This window comes from Fusarium oxysporum, chromosome 8, assembly GCF_000149955.1.
Source record: "Fusarium oxysporum f. sp. lycopersici 4287 chromosome 8, whole genome shotgun sequence".
NCBI classification, from domain to species: Eukaryota; Fungi; Ascomycota; class Sordariomycetes; order Hypocreales; family Nectriaceae; genus Fusarium; species Fusarium oxysporum.
Window position 1 is genome coordinate 566,359 of NC_030993.1, and position 20,112 is coordinate 586,470.

A 20,112-nucleotide genomic window follows, 5' to 3' on the forward strand; every position below is an offset into this window, starting at 1 on the left:
TGACTCTAGCTCAGGACATTAACGTTCTTAAATCTGAATCTCCCCTGATTTATCCCCGTTTCTTTTGTTTCTCAATCTTCTTTATTTTCTGGAGAATTGTCAAGATGCCTTCAACAAAGTCCATCGCCGTCGTCGCGACCCTCGCAGCAGGCGTCACCGCAAACAACTGCAAGCCAACACCAAGACCCACCACCACCACCATCACCGAAGCACCTACCACAACATCATCATGCCCCGCCTACACGCTCATCTCAGAACCAGCCGAAGATATAAACTGCAACGTACGCGGCGCACCCAAGGAGGGAGATAGTCAGGTTTTGGAGAGTCTATACCTTGAGGATTGCGCGCAAAAGTGTAAAGAGTTTGATCTTTTCAACTGTGAGCTTATTAGCTTTGAAGAACCGGCTTCGCCGACGGAGCAGGGAAGTTGTACGCTTTATCCGGATAATGAGATTGTGGAGATGCCGAGGGGTGGAGAGGTTGTTTATTATGATTCGAGGTGTTTTGCATGTTATACGAGGGGAGGACGCGGGGGTGGGAGGAAGTTTAGGGGGAGGATTAGGAGGAGTTAGATGTTTCTCGTGATGGATTTATGGTGTTTTCAAGGCTGTATTTTTAGGTCGTTGATAGGAGGTTCTGGCGCGTTGTTGGCTGTTCACGCGTTCCCTCTTTATTTGGGTGAGGTGTACTGCTACAACTTACCCGGGTTTTCAGATTCCCACTATATGGTTAAGTCATGTCAGATGGCAATAATATGTCTTATTCATTCTTGAAGCTCATGGATCTTATCAGATAAGCATCTCTAGACTGGATCTTCTTGGCATTGTCTAAAAACAGTAAGTGACTGATCGGTTGTGAACCTTGATGGATCCTCCACCAAAAAAAGAATTGGTCCAATAGAACCAGTGGCATTATTAACTTCACATCAACTCCCGCTACACATTTTGTATTTTTTTCAAACTATCCTTGATACACCGAAACGAGGTCGATTTGAGGAAAGAAGTAAGTTTGTTCACTTTGACAGGTGGTTTTCTTTGACTTATGTGTGCTTCCAGTGCTTGACTATCTCTGGGGTGATACGAGTAAAGAGGAGAAGAGGTTGATACGAAAACTCGGTATGTTACTCCAACCTTTCGACGACAACGACAACTAACACTGAGCAGATTTCTTTATTCTTGTAGGTCACTTTTCACTTGTCCTCGGGTCCGAAACTAACGGAACAAGACTTTCTGTTGCTTTAGCTTCTTTTTCAATCATCTTGGTAAGTCTCATCATTGTAGCATCGATGACGCTCTTCTGACGCCGAAGTCACAGACAGACAGGCCTTTGCCAATGCATATGTGAGTAAGATAAAAGAGCACGCAAGAGGGTGTTTTGGCTGACGGTGTATTAGGTAGCAGGTCTCAAAGAAGCCCTCGAGCTGAGTGGCAACCAGTACAATGTCCTTCTCTCTATGGCCTCAGCAGGGTACGAACTCGCCCAAACCCCTAACCAGGACCAACTGACATATTGTTAAGCATGCTGGTCGGTCAGATACCCAGCAGTATAATCATCCACAAGATCCGCCCTCGAATATGGATGTCTTCCATGGTCGTCGTGTGGGCAGGCCTCACCATGGCCAGCGCAGCCTGCAAGACATATGCTCAACTCTGTGCCGTTCGCTTCCTGATGGGTCTCGCTGAAGCAAGTACTTATGCGGGATCTATATACATTATGGGCTCTTGGTAGTAAGTCTCACACCTTCCCATTCCACTAGCAAAGCTGACGATCTGACAGCAAATCCAACGAAATCGCCAAACGCACCGCCATGTTCACTGTGGCTGGTCAAGTCGGAAAAATGTTTGCGGGAGCTATGATGGCTGCCATCCATGAGTCAATGGAAGGTCATGCCGGACTCGAGGGTTGGCAGTGGGTGTTTTTGATAGACGGCATCATCACTTTGCCTGTTGCTATCTTTGGCTTCTTCTTCTTTCCGGATGTACCTGAGTACACAGATGCCTCCTATCTGAGTGATAAGGAACGACAACTTGCGCTTGATCGACTACCGCCTAAGAAGGAAGACGGCCATGATATACAGGCGTGGAGTCTTGTCAAAAGGGTGATGGGACATCCGTTGCTGTGAGTAATCTTCACTCTTTTATCTAGCTTCGGTACTAATGGAGGTGGATAGTTATGTCTGCTGCGTCTTTGCAGTTCTTGGGTCGGCGCTTCAGTCTTATGTTGTACAGGGACTCATGCTTCTCTATCTCAAGTTTCGCAAGGACATTGACGGCTTCACACAGTCCGAAGTCAACACCCTCCCGATTCCTACCCACGCAGTCGGCATTGTTGCCGAGCTTTCCGTCTCATTCTTCATGGATCGGTACAACCGAAGAATGTCACTTGGTTTCTTGCTCTGCTCGATCCAAATAATCTGCAGCATTGTGTTGCTAATCCCTGGAATGTCAGTTGCAGGAAATCTCACAGCCTTGTACCTCTCAGCTTCAGCATACGGCATCAATCCTCTGCTTTATGGCTGGTCAAGCAACATTTTGGCCCGGACAGCAGATGATGCCGCTCGAAGTGTGACTCTAGCCTCAATGGCTGCAAGTGATGGACTACTGTGGACATTCTGGGGCATAGTCATGTTCCCTGCTGATCATGCACCTTACTGGCGGAATGGGTACATCGGTATGCTATGTGTTAGTGCTGCAATGGTTGGCTGGCTATTTGTTGTTCGTTGGGTAAGTTTGTCCCCATTACTATGATGCATGGTCTGAAAATGTCTAGCTTGATCGTTACACCGCAGAAAAGTATCCTGCTGGTGAGCATACAGATGCCTCGTCTTTGGTAGTGACGGAAGTAAACTATTCCACAATGGATCAGAATAAGGCAGTTTGAGACTTCACAAAAGAAAGTGGTTGTCTCGAAAGAGATTTGAAATAGTATAGGAAGCGAGTCAATTTAGCTAAGACACCATGAATACAACCCCATTTTGCCTCCTACCAACCTGGGTTACTACCTTGCCGTCTTTTATATTCAATTCTAAAAATGGAGGTAGCAACGTAACTGCCATCTCACAATCCGCCCCTCAAGTTTCCATCATTTACACCATTGTATCTATGATACATCGTTCTTGAAACAGGGTAAGCTTCTTCTCGAGTTCTTCAGCAATCTCCCAAGAGAGTCGGAAAGGAGTCTTGGATCCTTCAGGGTTCAGAATTCTGATCTTGTTGCGCTTCTTCAACAGAGGACGGCGCCCCTTGCACGACTTGCAGGACCGCATTACAGCAGTGTTGGCCTTGCAGGCCTTGCAAACCCACGCGCGGAAGATCTCTTTAGTTTCAACATCAAGAATGGGAATGCCACCAACGTTACGCTCAGGCCGCCCTTTGAGCTGAGCCAGCGATTGTAAATCAGAGAAGCTGCCAGAGATAGTAGCAGGTCCTTCGTCGAGCGAAAAGAATGGATGACCAGCTTTGGTGTAAGTAGCGGCTGAGATGGGGCTCTTTGGGGGGTCCTGGCCCGTAACTCGCTTGAAACTGCTACTGTTGAGGATCTGCAAGTTGACTGTGACTGTGGACGTCTTTTTGTATTCGCCCTTGGGCTGTTCCATGATGTTTTGACGGATGAGACCGCCAGCAGCGATGTTCATCTCTGGCTCTTCAGTCATTGAGCTACCACCACGAAGACGAACAAAAAGATGAAGAAGTGATCCCTAAGGTTCACAATTCTGGTTAGCATTTAAAAGACTACTTGATCTGGTATGACGGCGATTCAAACATACGTTCTTAAGATTGTAGTCGCACAGCCTCAGCTTGTCTGCGAGATAGTCAGCTTACTGGGAGCCTGGCATTGATGAAGCGTGTAGTCCATACTTTTAAGCTGTTGCGATGACGATACCAAGCTTTGATAGGCAACATCGACTCCAGCCTTTGCTTTGACGAGCAACTTTAGTGTTTCGACTCTGCTGAAACGCGAAAGGAAGTAGTTGGATGTTTCGCCGTTGAGATCTTTGACCATGATGTTGATGTTGTCCTTGGGACCAGAGAGGAGAGGATCAAGACGCGTGATGTCAAACTGAATGCCGGCGGTGGACTCTTCACCGTTCATTTGGGCCTCGACGGAACAGTTGGTTGAGATGGGCATGGCTACAAACTGACGAACTTGGCCGGGCTCAGTAGCGACACCGTCTATCCACTTCTGGTCGGGAACAACAATGTAATCCTGGATACTCTTCTCTTGCTTCAAGAGCTGTCGACGACGAAGTTCGGTCGCAAAGGTTGGAGCTCTGGGCTCACCCGAGACGATGTTGACGTTACCGACGTGGATTCTGATGGCGTAGTTCTTTCTACTCTCAAAGTCGATCCATAAAGCCTCGCGTTCTGTTACATGAAATGTAAGTATTGGTCAATGAGAAGAGGCCAGGTGTGCTCACGATACATGGGGATAAACATGCCGCCTTTCTGTGCCATCGATAGGGGAAGCTTTCTAGCATAGTCTTCGATCTTGAATAGTGGAAAGATGCCCTCATCCGGTGGGAGTCCGCTGGTGTTTTTGTTGTCAGGGACGCGGATTGTGCGCCTGAAGGTGATGGTCAAGTCATCGATTGTGACGCCCTCCGACATAGAAACTTTTAGAGTCTATGGGGTCAGATCCTCCATCATCTTGTCGGCTGTCTTGGGGGACGATGCAAGATGAGATTGTGTTGTGTTGGAGGAAGGGTTGCTCAAGTGAGAGGAATGAGTTTTAGGAGTTGATTTAGTGATGTGCTGAACCCCTGCTGTGATAATGTTGTATACCGAGTAGAGAGAGTGGCTCAGTAGCGGTGATGTGAAGGTGAAAGGTGAAAGACTAGATAGAGTGAACAGTGATGGAAGACTCTCTCCCTTTTCAAGGTGATAACCCTGCAACTCCCAGGTATTGAGAGTAAAAGGACATGGCAAGGAGCTCACAAGGAGATGGAGCACAGATTCATCGTGCTCCGGGTTCTGAAACAATTCAATCTTATTATGGTAGCCTTTTGTGATGCAGCAGTGATTCACTGATATGCCGCGAACTTTTTACTGCTGCATAATATTATGCTTGACTGACAACGTTGATTCCTAGCGGGGATGTCACGGTCAAATTGTATCTTTCATTACTTTAACAACTCTCTGCCTGTGATTTTCTTTTACAAATTGGCAATAGTAACAACTTCTACTGTGTCTTGAAGTTTTAGTGTCATGGTAATCATATCGTCCTCCAGCATAGTTAGATTCAGCTTCGTTACCTTTACCATCTAGCGTCGCGATGATGCCATGTTTGTAAGATTCCTATTCGATGATGGGAGAAAAATTGTCATCAAATACACCGGCCGCGTGGCCTAATGGCTAAGGCGCTAGATTTCGGTCTCCATCTTCTGAACTCTCTAGAGATTCCAGGTTCGACTCCTGGCGTGGTCGACACACGATCTTCGGATCCTTCCTTTTGCAAATTTTTGCGTTTGAGGTGGGTCGTTGGAGAATAGACTAAGCCACCACAAGAGCTCTCCTCCGCTTCTCCAATGTTTTATAAAGACTTTTTTAAGAATGATAAGCTTGAACCTGTTTTTATACGTTTCACGTTCTATTTATTACCAATTCTCATTCAACTATATCATATGATATTTGTCGTTTAAATGTTGTTTACAACTGGCGTAGCAGTCTTGTCATCTCCATTCGAAGGCATAAGCTCATTCTCAATGCTGCTCGGCTTCTCGGGGACAGTCTTCTTGCGTAGTCCAAAGCATGTCGTCAGTGGTGTAAACACACCAAGGTTACCGTATCGCTCCATGTAAGTCATGGAGCAGAAGCAGATAATCACGACCAGCCAATAAACGTTGTAAGAGACAACAGACCCGATTGTCGCAGAGTTCTGCCAACCAAGAATGGCATTGAAAATACCCCAGCCACCACCACCGTTGAGCTCAGCGTTGCAGCAGTTGACGTGCCAGACACTCTTGTGGATGTCGTAAGAACCAGGGCCAGAGCCAACCTCTGCTGCATCACCTCCGATGATGTTGTTCCAGGCGTGAATTTCGAAGGCCCAGACGGCTTTGCTGAAGAGTCCGGCGGCGACGAGATACAAGAAACCAGTGGAGATGATGAGGAAGATTTGGAGAGATGTTGTGTTTCCTCCTCTGGTTAAGATAGTCAGCCGCTAGGCCCTCTCATGAAGTGTGGAAGAGTTAACGTACCTGTAAATGATGTATCCAACGACGCAACCAGCTGCAAGGCCACAAATAACAGCCAAAGGAAACGAAGAAGCTGGAAGCCCCAAACTGACACCTCCGATATACACAACAGCCTCAAGACCCTCCCTCAGAACGGTGATGAAAGGCAGAATAAACATGACATGCTTCTCCGACCAAAGCTTGAAACGGCTCATGAGACCAGAAGTAGCAATCGCATCTTTCTTATCCAGAGCCTGCATCAACTTAACCCTCCACTTCTCCTGAAGTTTATTAACTCTCAAAAGAGCAGCGCCCATAATAGAGATAATAATCGCCGCAATAAGACTGAAGCTTCCTTCCCAGATGTCTTCTGTTTTGCTGAAGACATCTTTGCCGAGGGAGTAGAATGCTCCGATCATACCGGCGCCGATGCAGATACAGATGGCGAGGCCGAGACCTACACCAATCCATACCTGATTCTTTGTTAGATTGAAAGGAGGATGAAGTTGAGGAGGGGGAAAGCACCTGTTTGAGAAGGCGTTTGTAGGTTTCTTTATCGTCCTCGCCGCCGACACTCTGCTTCAAGAATGCTAGAAGGACGGAGACGATGATGCTTGTTTCGAGACATTCTCGGAAACAGATGAAAAAGACTATTTGGATAATTGTTAGACATTTCGAGCCATGACTGGATGAGATCCTTAGCCAAGTGGTTACATACTGGGAACAGCAAAGACGTTGACTGTCATGATGATATGAGCTCGTTGGCCACAGACCAGGCAATCAGGTACAAGTTTGAAGATATACGGACGAGAAACTCATGAGATCTTGGGTATGAGGGGATATGCAATGGAACGAAACAATATATTGATGCGCGCCCAAGTCGCTTTCACAAGACAGTGGACCATCCGAATTGACTTTATCCCTCCCACACTACGACGCCATTAGCGCCGCCAAAGATCCCAGCCTCAGTGCCGACTTTTCCGAGTCAAGTCATCTGCCTGTAAAAAAGATGGATAAGATAACTTCTGACACTGCGCTAATCACTTCTATTCTTCACTGGCGCTTCACTTGCCAGTGCCGACTTTCCGAGATCTGGTGCGTCTGACGCCATCTGATTTGACAAGATCGATAAGATAAATTAATCGCGCTCCCGATTATCCGATAGTTATCAATCTAGACTGTGGAATTGTTGACTCTAATGGGCTGATCCTCGTATCTTGGGCGTGCCGGTTATCCAGAGTTTGGTGCCAAAAGTAAGGTTACTTACTCAATTGCAACTAGAGCTAGGTTTCCGGTACCATGTGGCTTGGTGAGGAATTGCCGCAGTCTTTATCTGATCTGTTCCCTGCATGGCTTTGGATGGGCAAATGCAACTTGAGCCTGTCACCAATTAATCTAGTTCATCTTTCTTCATCAGCTCCGCGAGCGTATACAGAAACAAGACTGATGAATTAGAACTCAAGTAGCAGTCGCGATGTTTCTACCACTCATCGTCTCATCGCTGGCCATCCTCTTTGCCGGACCAACGGTTAGTGCAAAGGATGTGCATTTCGACTGGAACATCACATGGACGACTGCAAACCCCGATGGATTACAAGCGCGTCCTGTAATCGGCATCAACAACCAATGGCCTCTCCCAGTCATCAACATCACAAAAGGCGACAGAATCGTCGCAAAAGTGACGAATCAATTGGGGAACCAGTCAACTACCATTCATTGGCATGGAATGTACCAAAATGGAACAAATTTCATGGATGGACCTGCTATGGTGACACAATGCAACATCCCCACTGGCGCTTCCATCACATACAACTTCACGGTGAGTCTGGTCCATAAGCTGTGAAAGGAGCAGGTCTGATTCTTGACAGGCCGACCAAGTCGGAACTTATTGGTATCACTCTCACACAAGAGCTCAGTACCCAGATGGTCTACGCCAAGCACTCATCATTCAAGATCCCAAGAATCCATATGCAGGTGAATACGACGAAGAGCACGTCATCACACTGTCAGATTGGTATCACGACGAAATGCCAGATCTCATGAAACAATTCGTCTCCTACAAGAACCCCACCGGCGCAGAGCCCGTTCCAAATTCAGCACTCATGAATGACACACAGAACATGACTCTTCCCGTCGAGCCTGGGAAAACCTATCTTCTTCGTTTGGTGAACGTGGGTGCTTTTGCATCTCAGTACTTCTGGATTGAAGGGCATACTATGAAGATCGTTGAGGTTGATGGCGTCTGGACAAAGCCTGCTGAGACGGATATGATTTACATTGCTAGTGCTCAACGGTACGCTGTGTTGGTTACGATGAAGAATGAGACTGGGGCGAATTACCCTATGATGGCTAGTATGGATACGGTAAGTTGACCCTTCTGGACGCTGTATTATTATACAAGCTGATCATCTGTATTGGTAGAGTTTGTTCGACTCTATTCCTGATGGTCTAAACTGGAATGTCACAGGCTGGCTTGAGTACGATTCCGACAAGAAGCTTCCCCCAGCTGCTGTCTTGAATGAATTTGAGCCTTATGATGACTTCAAGCTTGTTCCCACAGACGGGGAGAAGTTGTTAGAAAAGGCCGATCACACCATCACCTTGGATCTCACGATGAACAACCTTGGTGACGGCGCGAACTAGTAAGCGGCCCTCCATACCTTTGTCCTCTGACAAAGATTAGTACATTCATACTGACGACTTTTAGTGCCTTCTTCAACGACATCTCCTACGTTTCACCCAAGGTCCCAACTTTATATACCGTCCTATCCGCAGGCGAAAATGCAACCAACCCAACCGTTTATGGAACCGACACAAACTCCTTCGTCCTCAAACACGGCGAGATTGTGGAAATAGTTCTCAACAACGATGACTCTGGAAGGCATCCTTTCCATCTCCACGGCCAAACATTCCAAGTCGTGCACCGCAGTGAAGAAAACGCAGGCCACTATAATGCATCGTGGACTAACATTACTTACCCATCCGTGCCAATGCGAAGAGATACATTCCTCGTGTATCCACAGGGAAATTTCGTCATTCGATTCCCAGCTACTAATCCAGGTACGTCAACGCAAAGCGACCTGTAATAAGCAGGATCTAACTGTGATAGGTGTCTGGCTCTTCCACTGTCATATCGAATGGCACATGGATACTGGTCTGATCGCAACGATGATTTCGTCACCACTTCAAATGCAGAAGACTTTGACGATTCCAGAGGAACATAAGAAGATTTGTGCGGATCAGGGGATTTCGACTGTTGGTAATGCAGCTGGCAACACCGAGGACTATCTGGATTTGACCGGGCAGAACATGATGGTGCCTCCTCTGCCATCTGGTTTCACTACGAAAGGTTACGTGGCCATTGTGTTTAGCTGTGTGGCAGGCGTTCTTGGCCTTGCCTCGATTACTCTGTAAGCTGCCCCCTTTCTCAAAACATTTCGTAACGATACTGATGATTCTGTATAGGTATGGATCCGCTCCTATTGCGGCCAAGTAAAGAAAAATGTTTATGTGTTATAGAGAAAATATTCTGGAATAATATTTTTGAGAGCTATTTAATAATGTTTCCATCTGGAAAATTGCTGCATGCTGGAGCCGCTTACTCTTGGAATACCCAAGTGACATCCTCCCAACCCTCTCTCCTCCTTAACCTAAATCCAGGATCGAATCCTCCCCAATCCGGCATTCTCGGCCCAACTCCAACCCCAGGATCCCTTGACTTTGGCAAACTCAGCCCCTCAGCCTCAAAGCTAAGCGCAACGACACCAACGAATCCCAGTATCTCCGTAAACGCAAACTTGCGGCCAGGACATAGATGCTTTCCACCTCCGAATGACAACTGTGAGCCTCTTCTCTTCTTCTCATCTTGCACCGATACATCTAAGAAGCGCTCAGGTTTGAAGGTATTCGCGTCTGGACCCCAGATCTCGTCGATGAAGTGAGTCACTGATGGCGCCCACTGGATGTTGAATCCCTTTTTGAGCAGATAACTTCGGCCCTGTGCGTCTTGGACCTTGGTGTCTTCCATGACTCTCCTGTTGCCGATGGAATGAAGATAGTGACGAAGGGATTCTTGATAGCAGGCGTGGAGGAAGGGACAGCATTTCTCTAGCTTTCTAACGTCAAATGTCGCTGTCTTCCCGTCGGGCCCATTTGTGATAATAGTAATCTCCTCAATCTCAGCTCGCACACGAGATAAGTAATGTGGGTTTGTCAAGACGTGGACGAAAAGCCAGAATAAAGTGGGCGCAGTGTTGGTAACTCCAACCCAAGGCAACAGCGTTTCCATGTGAGCTAGGTCGTCATCCGTAAAGCCAGTGCTACGAAGAAACTTAACTCTATCGCGTATAATGTCAGAGACACCGTCTTCAAGCTCGCTTCCAGATTCATAGTAGGTCAGAAGCAGGTTGTTGATCTCTCTTCTCGCATTGATCGCCTTTTTGGTAATGAAGCTTGGGACACCCAACGCCACAAACATGGATTGTTTATCAAATGTCCTGTCGACGATTAATGACCAAAACAATGATAAGGCTCCAAGAAGACTCACCACATGAGATGCGCCTTATCCACCGTCAACGGATTCTTCGCCCCGAAAAGAGCTGTCGCCGTTGCATCCGTCAAGATATCCCGAAGCCAAATAAATACATCAGGTGCATCTAGTTCTTCTCCAGGTCGAATAGGATTAAGATACGTCATGAGCCTTGTCAAAGCGCTAAGATTCAACCTGTGCAGTGGTTCACCCATAAGAGTAGACTGAATGATCGACAGCCCCGTCTTCAAATATTCCTTATCAGAAATTAGATCTCCTGCATTCTGGCTCAGACCCCACATCGCTTTGGAGAACTCGACAAGAAATGGATCGAACGAAATATCGTTGTTTTTCAAGGCTGATTGGATGAGATCAGGGGAGTTGATGATATAGACTTTGCCGTTTAGCATGGGGAGGGTGCAGATGGGCATTCTGCGTTCTTTACTGTGACCGGTCAGAATTGTATGCCGTTGCGTGTTCATTGGAGGCTGGAGAATTACAAGAGTCGAACATAGAATCCGCCGCCCTCGCTGAACATCGAGATGATGTGTCCTACCAGCGGAACTCGAGGGTTAAGCAGCGGTGGCTCGAGGGATTCGAGGGAGGGCGATACATAGCGACTCAATAGAAACAACAGTCCAGTTAAAGTCACAATGACCCACGTATTCGGCAGAGAAACATTATCCCAAAACATCATGGTAATGGGGCTACAGGTAGAGGAAAAAGATAAGGATGTAGCAAGACGAACATTGCCGTTCAGGTTGAGTCCGTTGCGGGGAGGTGGCTGGACGCCTTATTTATTCCTCTATAGCGCGCCATGTCAGCGCTTGGTGCTTAGCTTGTTATTTTGAGACAAAGACCGAGACAGGCCTCAACGGGGTAATAAACTTCTAACGTAAAATCAGGATGCCAAAATCAGATGGACTAAGACCCCACTAAATATACTAAGTTTACCTAAATACTTTTGTAACTTAGCATAACAGTCCCAAGTTTTCTTGACTCCTCTAGACACGGAATCCCGATTCTTTTGGGCGCTGCTTTGACTATGCAGGTCCCATCTCATAGCTGACCAAAGGCTGAATCTTATTGGTGTAAGTTCAAGTTGTGGAGATTGAATACGCACTTAAATCTCACTGAATGGCGAGCCAGCCAATATGAGACAAACTACCTGGGTTCATTTCTCTCAGACCAATGATGCGACGGAAGATAATATGCAGGATCATGAGGAGACTGTATAGTCAGAAGTTGAAATGTCAATACAAAGCTAAGAAATAAGAAAGAATTGTGCCTAAACTGATAACCCTATTTAGACCCCATTACACCTTATCCTCTTCCCCATCGTAACCATCCAAATGTCAGAACGGTAATCAACGACCCATAGAACCGTCTTATAGCCCATGCCGGCGCCAACAAGGGATCATTCTTCGGCACAAGTATAACTGGCGACTTCCCCGAGGGCCCCGGCTCCTGGCTTCAGTTGCAGTTGAAGGTGGCACGGCGCAGATCCTTGAAGGTCTTGTTGATGTTGTTGAGCTTCTCATTCTCAATCTCGTCACTAATGAGCACCTTCTGGAACGTATCCACAGCCGCCTCGTACTTCTGGATCTTGTGATAGAAGTTCTGAGCCTCGATGACCTTGTTGTCGTAGTCCTCCTGGGCATCTATGGCCGTCTTCTCAGCCTTGGAGATGTCTGATTTGGCGATCTTGAGCTGCTTGTCGAGGGCGTCCGCTGTCTCTTGCGCAGTCTTGAGACTGGACTTTGTGGCCTTGTGAGCGAGTTCCTCCTTGTCAAACTTGTTATTTGCGTCGGTAAATTTGCTCCTGCTCTCCTTGAGAGCTGCCTCGGAGAGACGAAGCTCCTTCTGGAGGTGACCATTGGCCTCGAGCGAATCACTCAGCTTGCGCTTAAGACTGATGATTTCACCCCTAAGAGTCACGTTCTGCGCCTTCTGACCCGTAAGCTCATTCTCAAGCTTGATCCTCTTTCCGTCAAGCTCAGCAATCTTGCTCTTAAGACCGAGGGTGACAGTAGAGAGAGCCTTCTTATCGATCTGAGCCTGGGAGAGCTTTCCATTTAGGGTGATGATCTGTTGGTGTCCATGGTTGAGTTCCTCTTGGAGCTTCTTGATAACCTTGTGGTCAAGCTTATCATCCTCCTTAAGATGATCGATGAAGTCGGTGAGTGCCTTGACCTTCTTTTGATAATCTGCGCTAGCCTGGTCAAGCTGCTTCTTTAGCTCATTGACCTTCTCGTCAGCTGTCTTGCACGCATCAGAGAGTGACTTGATCTGCTCCTCTAGGTTCTGCTTATCCTTCTTCAGAGTTTCGACGTAGGTGCCCTGCTTGTGAAACTCCTCGTGAAGAGCGGTGAATTTCTGTTCAAGGTTAGTGAGAAAAGGCTCATAAGGAAAAGAGGGATCGTACATTTTGGGCTTGAATAGTGAGATAGCCGGCTTGTTCGATGAAGGCAGCTCCGTGAGTCAAGGTCTCGAAGAGAGTCTTAGGGAAGGGCATGGGGTCAAGAACTCGAGGGAGCGTGGCCTGAGGTTGGGGGAGTCGGAACTCGGTCTTCTGCTGAGTGGGAGGGGTCAAGTCATCCGAGTCGAAATGGCTATTCGTCGTCATTAGCGTTATCCATCATGTGTTGATGGTCACAGCTTACTGAGCCTGGGCCTCAATCTTGGCGAAGAGGTTCAGATTACCAACGTTGACTTGCTCTGCGCCGTCCTTGACCTCAACAGCAAGCTGCTGGGTGGTGGTATCCCATGAACAAGTGAAGTCAAAGACGTTGTTGAAGGCGAACTTGGAGATCTTGTCACTGCACTCCACCACCTTCATCGGCGTTCCCTTGAATGCAGCAGTCTTCGCCTTTCCGGACTCATCCTTCGTCCACTGCCACGAAGAAATAACAGGCTTGCCCTCTTTGTAATCCTCAGGAAGGACAAAAATAGCCTGCTCATTCACAGCCTTGTCGCCAAAGTTGATGCTTCCAGCCCATATAGCAAGAGCAGCATTGGGATCAACCTCGCCCACAGGCTGCCAGACCCGGTTGAGAGTGATTGTCTTGGTACCCTCCTTACCGGACATGATGACTTTGATCTTGCTGTAGTTCTGCTCAGTGGTGATGTCAAAGTTGTACCACGTGCCAGGGAGCTTGAAGGAGACATCGGTGGTGTTGGGAAGCTGCTTCACATTCTTGATGATGCGGGTCTGGAAGAACTTGTCTTTCTCTGCGTGATGATCATCCTCCGTCCATTGGGTGAAGAGGTAGGCGGGCTCATTGGCGCGGACGGCACCCTTGGGGAAGATGATGGTGAAGGTCTCGTCAACGGCGTACTTGTCCCAGTTGAGCTTTCCTTGGTAAATAAACATGGTGGGCAGAAAAATGGGGTATGAGATGGAAAGAGAGGATAGAGAGTCAAAGAGAAGAGATGGATGAGGTTGCTAGTGAAGAGAAGAAGTTGATGATGAACCAATTTCGTAGGAGATCGGCGCAGCTTTATAACCTTCGACTATTACTGCATGAGTCTGTCTTCACGACGAACTAGTGGGTATTCTCTCAGCTCTGCATGCAGAAAGTAATGATGGCGACTAGCCCGAATACTGATCATATCCCGCATTACCTTCGCCTACCAATCTGCATATATCGTGTGGCAGATATGGCTAGCTAAACTCCCTTGACCATTCCGCCTCCAAGCCAAATCACATCCCATAACCACGCAAACTCCTCGTGGCTAGCTGTGCGGCTTGAGACATTGATCCTCAGCATCAATCTAGAAGTCAGCCCTCGCTAATAATCCCCAAACGCTCTCTCAAGGCTGAGACAGGCGCTGCTTAGTCCAAGCTGAGACGAGACCCTGAAGAGGGAGCCCAATGATAACGGTTCAATAGTCTGCGCCACGTGCAGTCCAGCTCGCCACGGGCCGTGATAAGCGGCTAGAACGGTTCCTCCGCATTGGGTCCAGACCTCGCCACTCACACAGACTATCTACCAATAAATTGATCACTGTGCAGGACTAGCCACAGAACAGTGATAGTTTGCGGTAATGTTGCCATTTTGGAGTTGGGGCTTAGACAGGCCGGGCTAGAACGCTGCGGCTGATGTGCGTGGGGGAACAGAATTGGGATGATGCATGCCAATTGAGGTTTCGAAGGCCAGCTGAGCTATAACACTAAATTTTCGAAGTTTGGAGGACGCGAATTACGAGATTTTAGCGAATTGTTCGAAAGTATTGAACCCTCGGGAACTGATCACGTGTACGGAGGAGAACTGTGCGATGCTGGAGAGAAAACCTTGAAAGTACCAGGCGCCCTACCAAGGCGGGTCCTACGAATAGCTTCAATTACCATGGTCGGCTCAACGAAACAAATAGAAGCGACGCGAGAATACCAACAATTCACAGAAATTTTGTATGATGAAATTACTGTGAGTAGCTCAGGGGATGTATTATATGATTAATGTCATGCATTTCCCTACCCACGACGACAACTTTCAAAGCATCTTCAATTGCTTTCAATCCACTCAGTCCCACACACAATCTGGTCAAACCCGATGTCTCGGTGCCTGATTTCGTCTTCGCGTTCACCTCCTTCTGCATCTTCCTTTTTTTGATGCGATGGCGCGTCCAACTTTGCTCGTACCAAAAATCAGGCAAAGTTCTTGAGGCTGCGGCGTCGAGACTTGATGAAGAAGATCTCATGGATTCAGATGCTGCTTTGTATGCGTTGGTTCTGTGATAAAGATAATTGAGGCACTGGCCCCAAAGCAATCGTCTTTGTCTCATTATCTTTTACTGGGTGGCGCCTCGGACGTACTTGACTGCTGTCTCTTTGAGCAATGTTCGAGGTGTTTGCGCATAAGCGTGTTTCGCTGTCAAAGGCTCTTTCCTCCTTGAAGAGAGTAGGTGACCAGGTCGTTCGATGTGGATGGTGTCACCTGTCGATGTCAGTGTTCGAAAACTTGCTCACCTTCTAAATTCGATCTTGCACTTGCCTCTGTGCTCTTCATGCCTCTGAAGTCGCTCCGGCGTCGGGTAGGAGCGAGAGTGCTCCCAGATGAGTATAAGAACCCTCTGCCCCCATCTTCTTCTTCTTCTTCTCTTCATGTTCATGATCTCGAGAGCTTGGCTCCTGTTACCTGCCGTCTTGTTGACCGACCATCAAGGTGTCGGCGCAAGTGCTGCGGTCTGGGACAACTTGCGCTAACCCCCCAGTGTCGCAGTAGGTTGGTAAGTCCGCGGCACAATTTTTGATTTATTATCACTGCTTGCAGTTTTGTCTATTCTCGCTGTTTCTCTGACCAGAGGGGTGTCTGTTGATTCAGTTTGAACCTTTTCTTTTTTCATTGCATTCACCAGCTTGCCGGTGGTGTGAAGAAATTCCTGCCTCGTGGTGAGAATGATGTGAATGATGTGAATGATGTGAATGATATGTGATGTGCTGGTGTCGAGCCGTGTCTGATGATGATGGAACTTTGCTGGTGGTGAAGATGCTCTGAAGTTTGTGTAAAGAGTGGAAGGGGAATGCAATGAAATGAATGAATGTAAGATAGCAGATAGAAACAAGCAAAAGAATGTAGGTAGGAATACAGATAAGGAACCGGAGAGGCGAGGGATGGGAGGGATGCTGTATTTATAGGAAAAGAGAAAAACAAGCTTTGCGGGATGGAGAGTTATCCTCTTGGTCAGACTTTGGCTTTACGTTTGCCTCTGACTCACTGGTGCCACGATACTTTACTTGCAAGAGTTTATCTGCTCACCTCAGTGCTTAGGACGCGCCACGTCAGTCATTACAGAGAAGGATGCTCACGACGTAGACGAAAAGATCAGGTGGAGGTGTAGACTTGCTCGTCACTCCGACGATCGGTCGACACTGGATGTGTTACTTGCATTTGAGACCTATCATAGAACTTAGATTCCATCGCAGAACTTAGATCGATCGACGCGAGCAATTGACGGTTGATCAGGAGAGGGGTTTGGCAGCTGGCGATACCTGTCGTCAGTTGGACGCCCATGACAACAAAGAACAAACTAGTCCCATCAGAAGCTCTTCAATAGCAACCTCGAGCCGCCTGAAGCATCAAATTTCCATCTACAGTATCCTCGGCGGTAACAAGCATCGCGCGTTTTAGTGTTATTACGACGCGTTGCGTCATACTGCGGTCGAGCTCGAAGCCTCTTCCATCGACCACCGAACACATGACGCCGTCCTCTCCTCGGCGAACAAAGTACAGACGATCGCTACCTACGCACCAGCATCAAACTCAAATTGCCGAGAACCGAGTCAAGTCTTCAACGATGGTGCTACGATATCTACGCTGCTTCCGCACGCCCGTTGTCGAGTCTCGGCGAAGCATGACCAACGCAAACCCGACCCGCCCGTATCACGCCGCTCCAATACAATACGAATCTTACGATATATCTTGCTCAAAAAAAGAAGAATTATTGCCCGTATCCTTGCCCGTGTTGCTCGCGGAGCTTCGGGCCATGACAAGCGCGGACGTCGACCAGTCTCGAAAGGCGGTTGATCACGATTTTGAGCCCGAAGAACCATGAACAGAGTATCAAGAAGTCACGATCTACGCTTGCAAGTCCATAACGAAATAGTAAATAGTAGATGATCAGTATCAGAAGCAAGAGATTCGTCGGCTCGAGCTCGGCATCATTCATTCCCGTTCAAGTTCCCAATTAACGGCGCTCTGGCAGCATCAGCAATCAGAACATCATTATCGACAGAGCCTCGCCGCCCCTCGTCCAAGAACCGATGGCGCAATAGATAAAATACAGTCCAAATAACAGAAGAGAGAACCAAATCTTCAACCCCTCTCCCTCAGTGTTCGACGCTCCAGTCTCAAACTCGTTGCGGGCTGACAGGCTAACCACGATCAAGTATCCTTCCACCGAGAAGTTGTTGTCGACGCACATCTTTGGTCCGAAATGTCGTGTTAGGGAAATTCCCAAGTCAGTTCTGGCCGAAGACGTGATATTGATCGTGGAATGCCACATCGGGTCACGTCGCCAACAGTCCATACAGCGACACACACCACAATCGGGTACGGGGCGCGCTCTGCATTGAGCTGGTTGTCGTCGACAATTTACCTTACGCATCCAAACCAAGATCGTCAAAAATTTGTGGGACGGCACTGGCAATGGCTCGAGATTTAACACTCCAGCCGAGAATTCCAGCCGTGAATGATAGGAAACCATAAAATCAGCAATATTTAAAAGGATACGGTGATTCTGGTTGAGATATCACCAGCTTTGACTATCGATCAATCAACAACATACGGTGGATGTTCCACGGATAGCGTATTAACATATCTCAAAGACCTGCTCCGGAGACTGGGGTCCTTCGCCTCGCATGGTGCCGTGTATAAATCCATACCCTCTCATCAAGAATCGCTCACCGTGAGGTCGTAAGATAAACGGGTATGTGTTTCCAAAGGGGACAGTTATTATATCCCCAGGGTTAGTTGTCGAAACGCAGCACCCGATCATACCCTTTTCCCGTGATGAAGATGCTTGAGCCTGGATAATTAAAGTCCCACACCGGTTTTCCAAATTGATACCCATCTGCTTGCTCGGCCTCCTTGGATAACTCTGGTGAGTTATACTGCTGATAAGCCTGCTCGTCGAGTACAACTCTAAGATATGACAGGAAAATTTGCATTAGAATCCGCTCCTCTCCAGGGCTACTATCTTCATTGAGGCCGAATGATAATGAAGCCGCAATTGCGTGGGTTCACCGCTGTTGTAGACCTTACTTGGTCGGCTCAGTTGTAGGCTCTCGAGATTCTGCGCCACACATGCCCTAGCTTGACTCATCCTTCTTCCAACTTCATGTTGGCGTTACTGAAAAGGCTTTCATTGTAGGTTTCTGAAACCTTGATCGAATCAATAAGAACGCCACGTAGAGCCAGAACCTTTGACTCGGCATTAATGCTCCAAGTCGGTTTCAAATCAAGTGACGGACTCCATGGAAGTGCTTTACCAAACCTGAAAGGATTTCGAAATAACATGGCCCGATCCCATCGGGGCACCCAAGATGGGTGATCCGTGCCTGGAGTGTAGAGTAACACATCTGTGTTCTGCATGTCGACAAAAGCAGCAGCGACAGAGTCCATGTAAACCTCCACCGTCGATTTGTCATAGTCAGGATAGAGGAGCTCACTGCCCCGTGTAATACTCATTAAACCATAGAGACCATATATCATATCTCTTGGGTCAGTGCTGGAAAAGTTTGATGCCAGATACAACATGTATAGCCAGTTCTTGGGCTGCCGCAGGCGCTCTGTAGAAGCAGTAGCGGCCCACCAGCATTTGGTGTGTCCGTAAAGCCATAGGCTTTACTAAACGCTAGCTCCATGATGATATACCCGGCGACCAGCTCAACCTGGTCCCATTCGATTGTCAAGTGATCACAATGAACAAGTCGAGACTGGTTGGCGTTGATTTCTTGAATGACCCAAACCCGTGTGAAATAGGTATGAGAATACAACCAAGCCAAACATTTCCACATGTCTTTAGTGACGGCCTTGTTTTCATTTGGCAACGGTATTAGGCTTCTGTTCTGATACACCACCTCGTGATACAAATTTCCACGAGCGCTTAACCCATTAGCTGAGATACCAAGCTTTTAACAAAGGAATTCTGAGATTAGGTGAACTGTGTTGATAGCAGTTTCTGCATCATTTTCTGGTGGCCTGAAATTATCAGGCCACTGACCATGAACTTACCCCGCCTTCTTTAGTTTGATACGTACATCCAAGCTTGATAAACCATCCAAGTTCAATTAACAGCAAACTGTTACCACTATTGCATCTGCTACCCGATTCAGACTCGTCTTCAACGTGCCTAAATTATCGTTGGCTCAATGTAAAGAGGCCATTTTCGCTGCTGGAGCAGGTCGCTACCCCGGCCCGGGTAATTATACCGAGTGTTGTTGGACTGTTATTGGGACCGGCCAGTTTCGCCCTGGCGATGCAGCCAAGCCACACCTTGGCGAAGTCGGAAAGCTTGAGGAGGTTGAAGAGGCAAGGGTTGAAACTATTTGCGTGGGTGAAGACGTTGCCAGGAACGCCGTCAAAGCTCTGAAAAGGTTAGCGATTCCTTCTATAACTCTGCGCACTGCTAATGCTTCTCAGCGCCCATCCCTATGAAGAGCCCTCCTACTCTGTGTATCGACTAGAAGACTTTTGAGGGGAACTTGGATGGCGTAGTGATTAAAGGCAGAGTGGCAAGTTGTACCGGAAAGGCCGTTGATTACGATTATAAGTGTCTGCCATAGCAGGAACCACAGTGGAAGGACATGTGCAGAAGGAGAAGAAACAAAACCCACGATGAATAGTCTATATGAAAAGATTTCTTGAAAAAAAAGTTCAACCGCCGATTTCGCCTGTAATACGCGTCAGCT

General features: G+C 47.6%; 10 protein-coding genes and 1 non-coding gene across 17 annotated transcripts; 5 read left to right on the forward strand and 6 right to left on the reverse strand.

Annotated features, from left to right (window-relative positions):
* The first annotated feature begins 40 nt into the window (after nt 1-40).
* On the forward strand, nt 41-822 carry FOXG_02842 (uncharacterized protein). Its single transcript, XM_018380307.1, has one exon. The coding sequence runs from the start codon at nt 105-107 to the stop codon at nt 570-572; it is 468 nt and encodes a 155-aa protein (XP_018236544.1). The 5' UTR covers nt 41-104; the 3' UTR covers nt 573-822.
* Nucleotides 823-876: 54 nt separating this feature from the next.
* FOXG_02843 (uncharacterized protein) lies at nt 877-2,994 on the forward strand. Of its 2 annotated transcripts, XM_018380308.1 has the most exons (10): nt 877-1,002; nt 1,056-1,115; nt 1,164-1,177; nt 1,225-1,261; nt 1,315-1,340; nt 1,394-1,467; nt 1,518-1,727; nt 1,777-2,118; nt 2,171-2,723; nt 2,770-2,994. In XM_018380308.1, coding segments are annotated over exons 1-10 (1,428 nt in total). In that variant the 5' UTR covers nt 877-1,001; the 3' UTR covers nt 2,881-2,994. The 2 variants fall into 2 exon arrangements, with proteins under 2 accessions (XP_018236545.1, XP_018236546.1); XM_018380309.1 differs by having other exon boundaries at nt 2,171-2,994.
* Nucleotides 2,995-3,085: 91 nt separating this feature from the next.
* Nucleotides 3,086-4,607, reverse strand: FOXG_02844 (uncharacterized protein; the record flags this gene model as incomplete). Its single annotated transcript, XM_018380310.1, has 4 exons — nt 3,086-3,697; nt 3,767-3,801; nt 3,858-4,364; nt 4,418-4,607. 4 exons carry the CDS (start codon nt 4,605-4,607, stop codon nt 3,086-3,088), a joined length of 1,344 nt encoding a protein of 447 aa, XP_018236547.1.
* A 726-nt stretch (nt 4,608-5,333) lies between these two features.
* Nucleotides 5,334-5,423, forward strand: FOXG_18415. Its single transcript has one exon. It is a non-coding gene; the product is annotated as a tRNA-Arg (tRNA).
* On the reverse strand, nt 5,416-7,154 carry FOXG_02845 (high-affinity iron transporter). 4 transcript variants are annotated; one of them, XM_018380311.1, is made up of 4 exons: nt 6,891-7,154; nt 6,698-6,822; nt 6,197-6,645; nt 5,416-6,139 (listed from the first exon to the last, which is right to left on the reverse strand). In XM_018380311.1, the coding sequence occupies exons 1-4, from the start codon at nt 6,916-6,918 to the stop codon at nt 5,635-5,637; spliced, it is 1,107 nt and encodes a 368-aa protein (XP_018236548.1). In that variant the 5' UTR covers nt 6,919-7,154; the 3' UTR covers nt 5,416-5,634. The 4 variants fall into 4 exon arrangements, with proteins under 4 accessions (XP_018236548.1, XP_018236551.1, XP_018236550.1 ...); XM_018380314.1 differs by having other exon boundaries at nt 6,197-6,822; XM_018380313.1 differs by having other exon boundaries at nt 6,698-7,154.
* Nucleotides 7,155-7,383: 229 nt separating this feature from the next.
* Nucleotides 7,384-11,418, forward strand: FOXG_02846 (uncharacterized protein). Of its 2 annotated transcripts, XM_018380315.1 has the most exons (6): nt 7,384-7,991; nt 8,041-8,535; nt 8,594-8,814; nt 8,880-9,232; nt 9,282-9,582; nt 9,638-11,418. In XM_018380315.1, the coding sequence occupies exons 1-6, from the start codon at nt 7,647-7,649 to the stop codon at nt 9,666-9,668; spliced, it is 1,746 nt and encodes a 581-aa protein (XP_018236552.1). In that variant the 5' UTR covers nt 7,384-7,646; the 3' UTR covers nt 9,669-11,418. The 2 variants fall into 2 exon arrangements, with proteins under 2 accessions (XP_018236552.1, XP_018236553.1); XM_018380316.1 differs by having other exon boundaries at nt 7,384-8,535.
* Nucleotides 9,639-11,448, reverse strand: FOXG_18416 (uncharacterized protein). 2 transcript variants are annotated; one of them, XM_018398490.1, is made up of 3 exons: nt 11,201-11,448; nt 10,719-11,144; nt 9,639-10,668 (listed from the first exon to the last, which is right to left on the reverse strand). In XM_018398490.1, exons 1-3 carry the CDS (start codon nt 11,395-11,397, stop codon nt 9,771-9,773), a joined length of 1,521 nt encoding a protein of 506 aa, XP_018236554.1. In that variant the 5' UTR covers nt 11,398-11,448; the 3' UTR covers nt 9,639-9,770. The 2 variants fall into 2 exon arrangements, with proteins under 2 accessions (XP_018236554.1, XP_018236555.1); XM_018398491.1 differs by having other exon boundaries at nt 10,719-11,448.
* A 701-nt stretch (nt 11,449-12,149) lies between these two features.
* FOXG_02847 (uncharacterized protein) lies at nt 12,150-14,240 on the reverse strand. The gene is made up of 3 exons (XM_018380317.1): nt 13,364-14,240; nt 13,126-13,312; nt 12,150-13,076 (listed from the first exon to the last, which is right to left on the reverse strand). The coding sequence occupies exons 1-3, from the start codon at nt 14,071-14,073 to the stop codon at nt 12,174-12,176; spliced, it is 1,800 nt and encodes a 599-aa protein (XP_018236556.1). The 5' UTR covers nt 14,074-14,240; the 3' UTR covers nt 12,150-12,173.
* Nucleotides 14,241-15,139: 899 nt separating this feature from the next.
* Nucleotides 15,140-16,287, reverse strand: FOXG_18417 (uncharacterized protein). Its single transcript, XM_018398492.1, has one exon. It carries the CDS (start codon nt 15,810-15,812, stop codon nt 15,666-15,668), a length of 147 nt encoding a protein of 48 aa, XP_018236557.1. The 5' UTR covers nt 15,813-16,287; the 3' UTR covers nt 15,140-15,665.
* A 2,233-nt stretch (nt 16,288-18,520) lies between these two features.
* On the reverse strand, nt 18,521-19,065 carry FOXG_18418 (uncharacterized protein; the record flags this gene model as incomplete). The annotated part of the gene is made up of 2 exons (XM_018398493.1): nt 18,521-18,990; nt 19,050-19,065. 2 exons carry the CDS (start codon nt 19,063-19,065, stop codon nt 18,521-18,523), a joined length of 486 nt encoding a protein of 161 aa, XP_018236558.1.
* Nucleotides 19,066-19,462: 397 nt separating this feature from the next.
* On the forward strand, nt 19,463-20,086 carry FOXG_02848 (uncharacterized protein). The gene is made up of 2 exons (XM_018380318.1): nt 19,463-19,797; nt 19,844-20,086. Exon 1 carries the CDS (start codon nt 19,680-19,682, stop codon nt 19,791-19,793), a length of 114 nt encoding a protein of 37 aa, XP_018236559.1. The 5' UTR covers nt 19,463-19,679; the 3' UTR covers nt 19,794-19,797; nt 19,844-20,086.
* The last annotated feature ends 26 nt before the right edge of the window (nt 20,087-20,112 follow it).

What these genes read in the sequence shown, in the direction of transcription:
- FOXG_02842 (XM_018380307.1), top strand. Translation starts at nt 105, where the DNA reads ATGCCTTCAACAAAGTCCATCGCCGTCGTCGCGACCCTCGCAGCAGGC.
- FOXG_02843 (XM_018380308.1), top strand. An exon ending in TACATTATGGGCTCTTGGTA is followed by an intron (nt 1,728 to 1,776) that starts GTAAGTCTCACA and finishes ACGATCTGACAG; the next exon opens with CAAATCCAACGAAATCGCCA. An exon ending in GGCTATTTGTTGTTCGTTGG is followed by an intron (nt 2,724 to 2,769) that starts GTAAGTTTGTCC and finishes GAAAATGTCTAG; the next exon opens with CTTGATCGTTACACCGCAGA.
- FOXG_02845 (XM_018380311.1), bottom strand. Translation starts at nt 6,918, where the DNA reads ATGACAGTCAACGTCTTTGCTGTTCCCA. An exon ending in CAACGTCTTTGCTGTTCCCA is followed by an intron (nt 6,823 to 6,890) that starts GTATGTAACCAC and finishes TTATCCAAATAG; the next exon opens with TCTTTTTCATCTGTTTCCGA. An exon ending in GTTGGATACATCATTTACAG is followed by an intron (nt 6,140 to 6,196) that starts GTACGTTAACTC and finishes TATCTTAACCAG; the next exon opens with AGGAGGAAACACAACATCTC.
- FOXG_02846 (XM_018380315.1), top strand. Translation starts at nt 7,647, where the DNA reads ATGTTTCTACCACTCATCGTCTCATCGCTGGCCATCCTCTTTGCCGGA. An exon ending in TGATGGCTAGTATGGATACG is followed by an intron (nt 8,536 to 8,593) that starts GTAAGTTGACCC and finishes CTGTATTGGTAG; the next exon opens with AGTTTGTTCGACTCTATTCC. An exon ending in GGCCTTGCCTCGATTACTCT is followed by an intron (nt 9,583 to 9,637) that starts GTAAGCTGCCCC and finishes GATTCTGTATAG; the next exon opens with GTATGGATCCGCTCCTATTG.
- FOXG_18416 (XM_018398490.1), bottom strand. Translation starts at nt 11,397, where the DNA reads ATGATGTTTTGGGATAATGTTTCTCTGCCGAATACGTGGGTCATTGTG. An exon ending in GGATTCTATGTTCGACTCTT is followed by an intron (nt 11,145 to 11,200) that starts GTAATTCTCCAG and finishes GACCGGTCACAG; the next exon opens with TAAAGAACGCAGAATGCCCA. An exon ending in GATAAGGCGCATCTCATGTG is followed by an intron (nt 10,669 to 10,718) that starts GTGAGTCTTCTT and finishes AATCGTCGACAG; the next exon opens with GACATTTGATAAACAATCCA.
- FOXG_02847 (XM_018380317.1), bottom strand. Translation starts at nt 14,073, where the DNA reads ATGTTTATTTACCAAGGAAAGCTCAACTGGGACAAGTACGCCGTTGAC. An exon ending in AAGATTGAGGCCCAGGCTCA is followed by an intron (nt 13,313 to 13,363) that starts GTAAGCTGTGAC and finishes GACGACGAATAG; the next exon opens with CCATTTCGACTCGGATGACT. An exon ending in TCACTATTCAAGCCCAAAAT is followed by an intron (nt 13,077 to 13,125) that starts GTACGATCCCTC and finishes AACCTTGAACAG; the next exon opens with AAATTCACCGCTCTTCACGA.
- FOXG_18417 (XM_018398492.1), bottom strand. Translation starts at nt 15,812, where the DNA reads ATGAACATGAAGAGAAGAAGAAGAAGAAGATGGGGGCAGAGGGTTCTT.
- FOXG_02848 (XM_018380318.1), top strand. Translation starts at nt 19,680, where the DNA reads ATGCAGCCAAGCCACACCTTGGCGAAGTCGGAAAGCTTGAGGAGGTTG.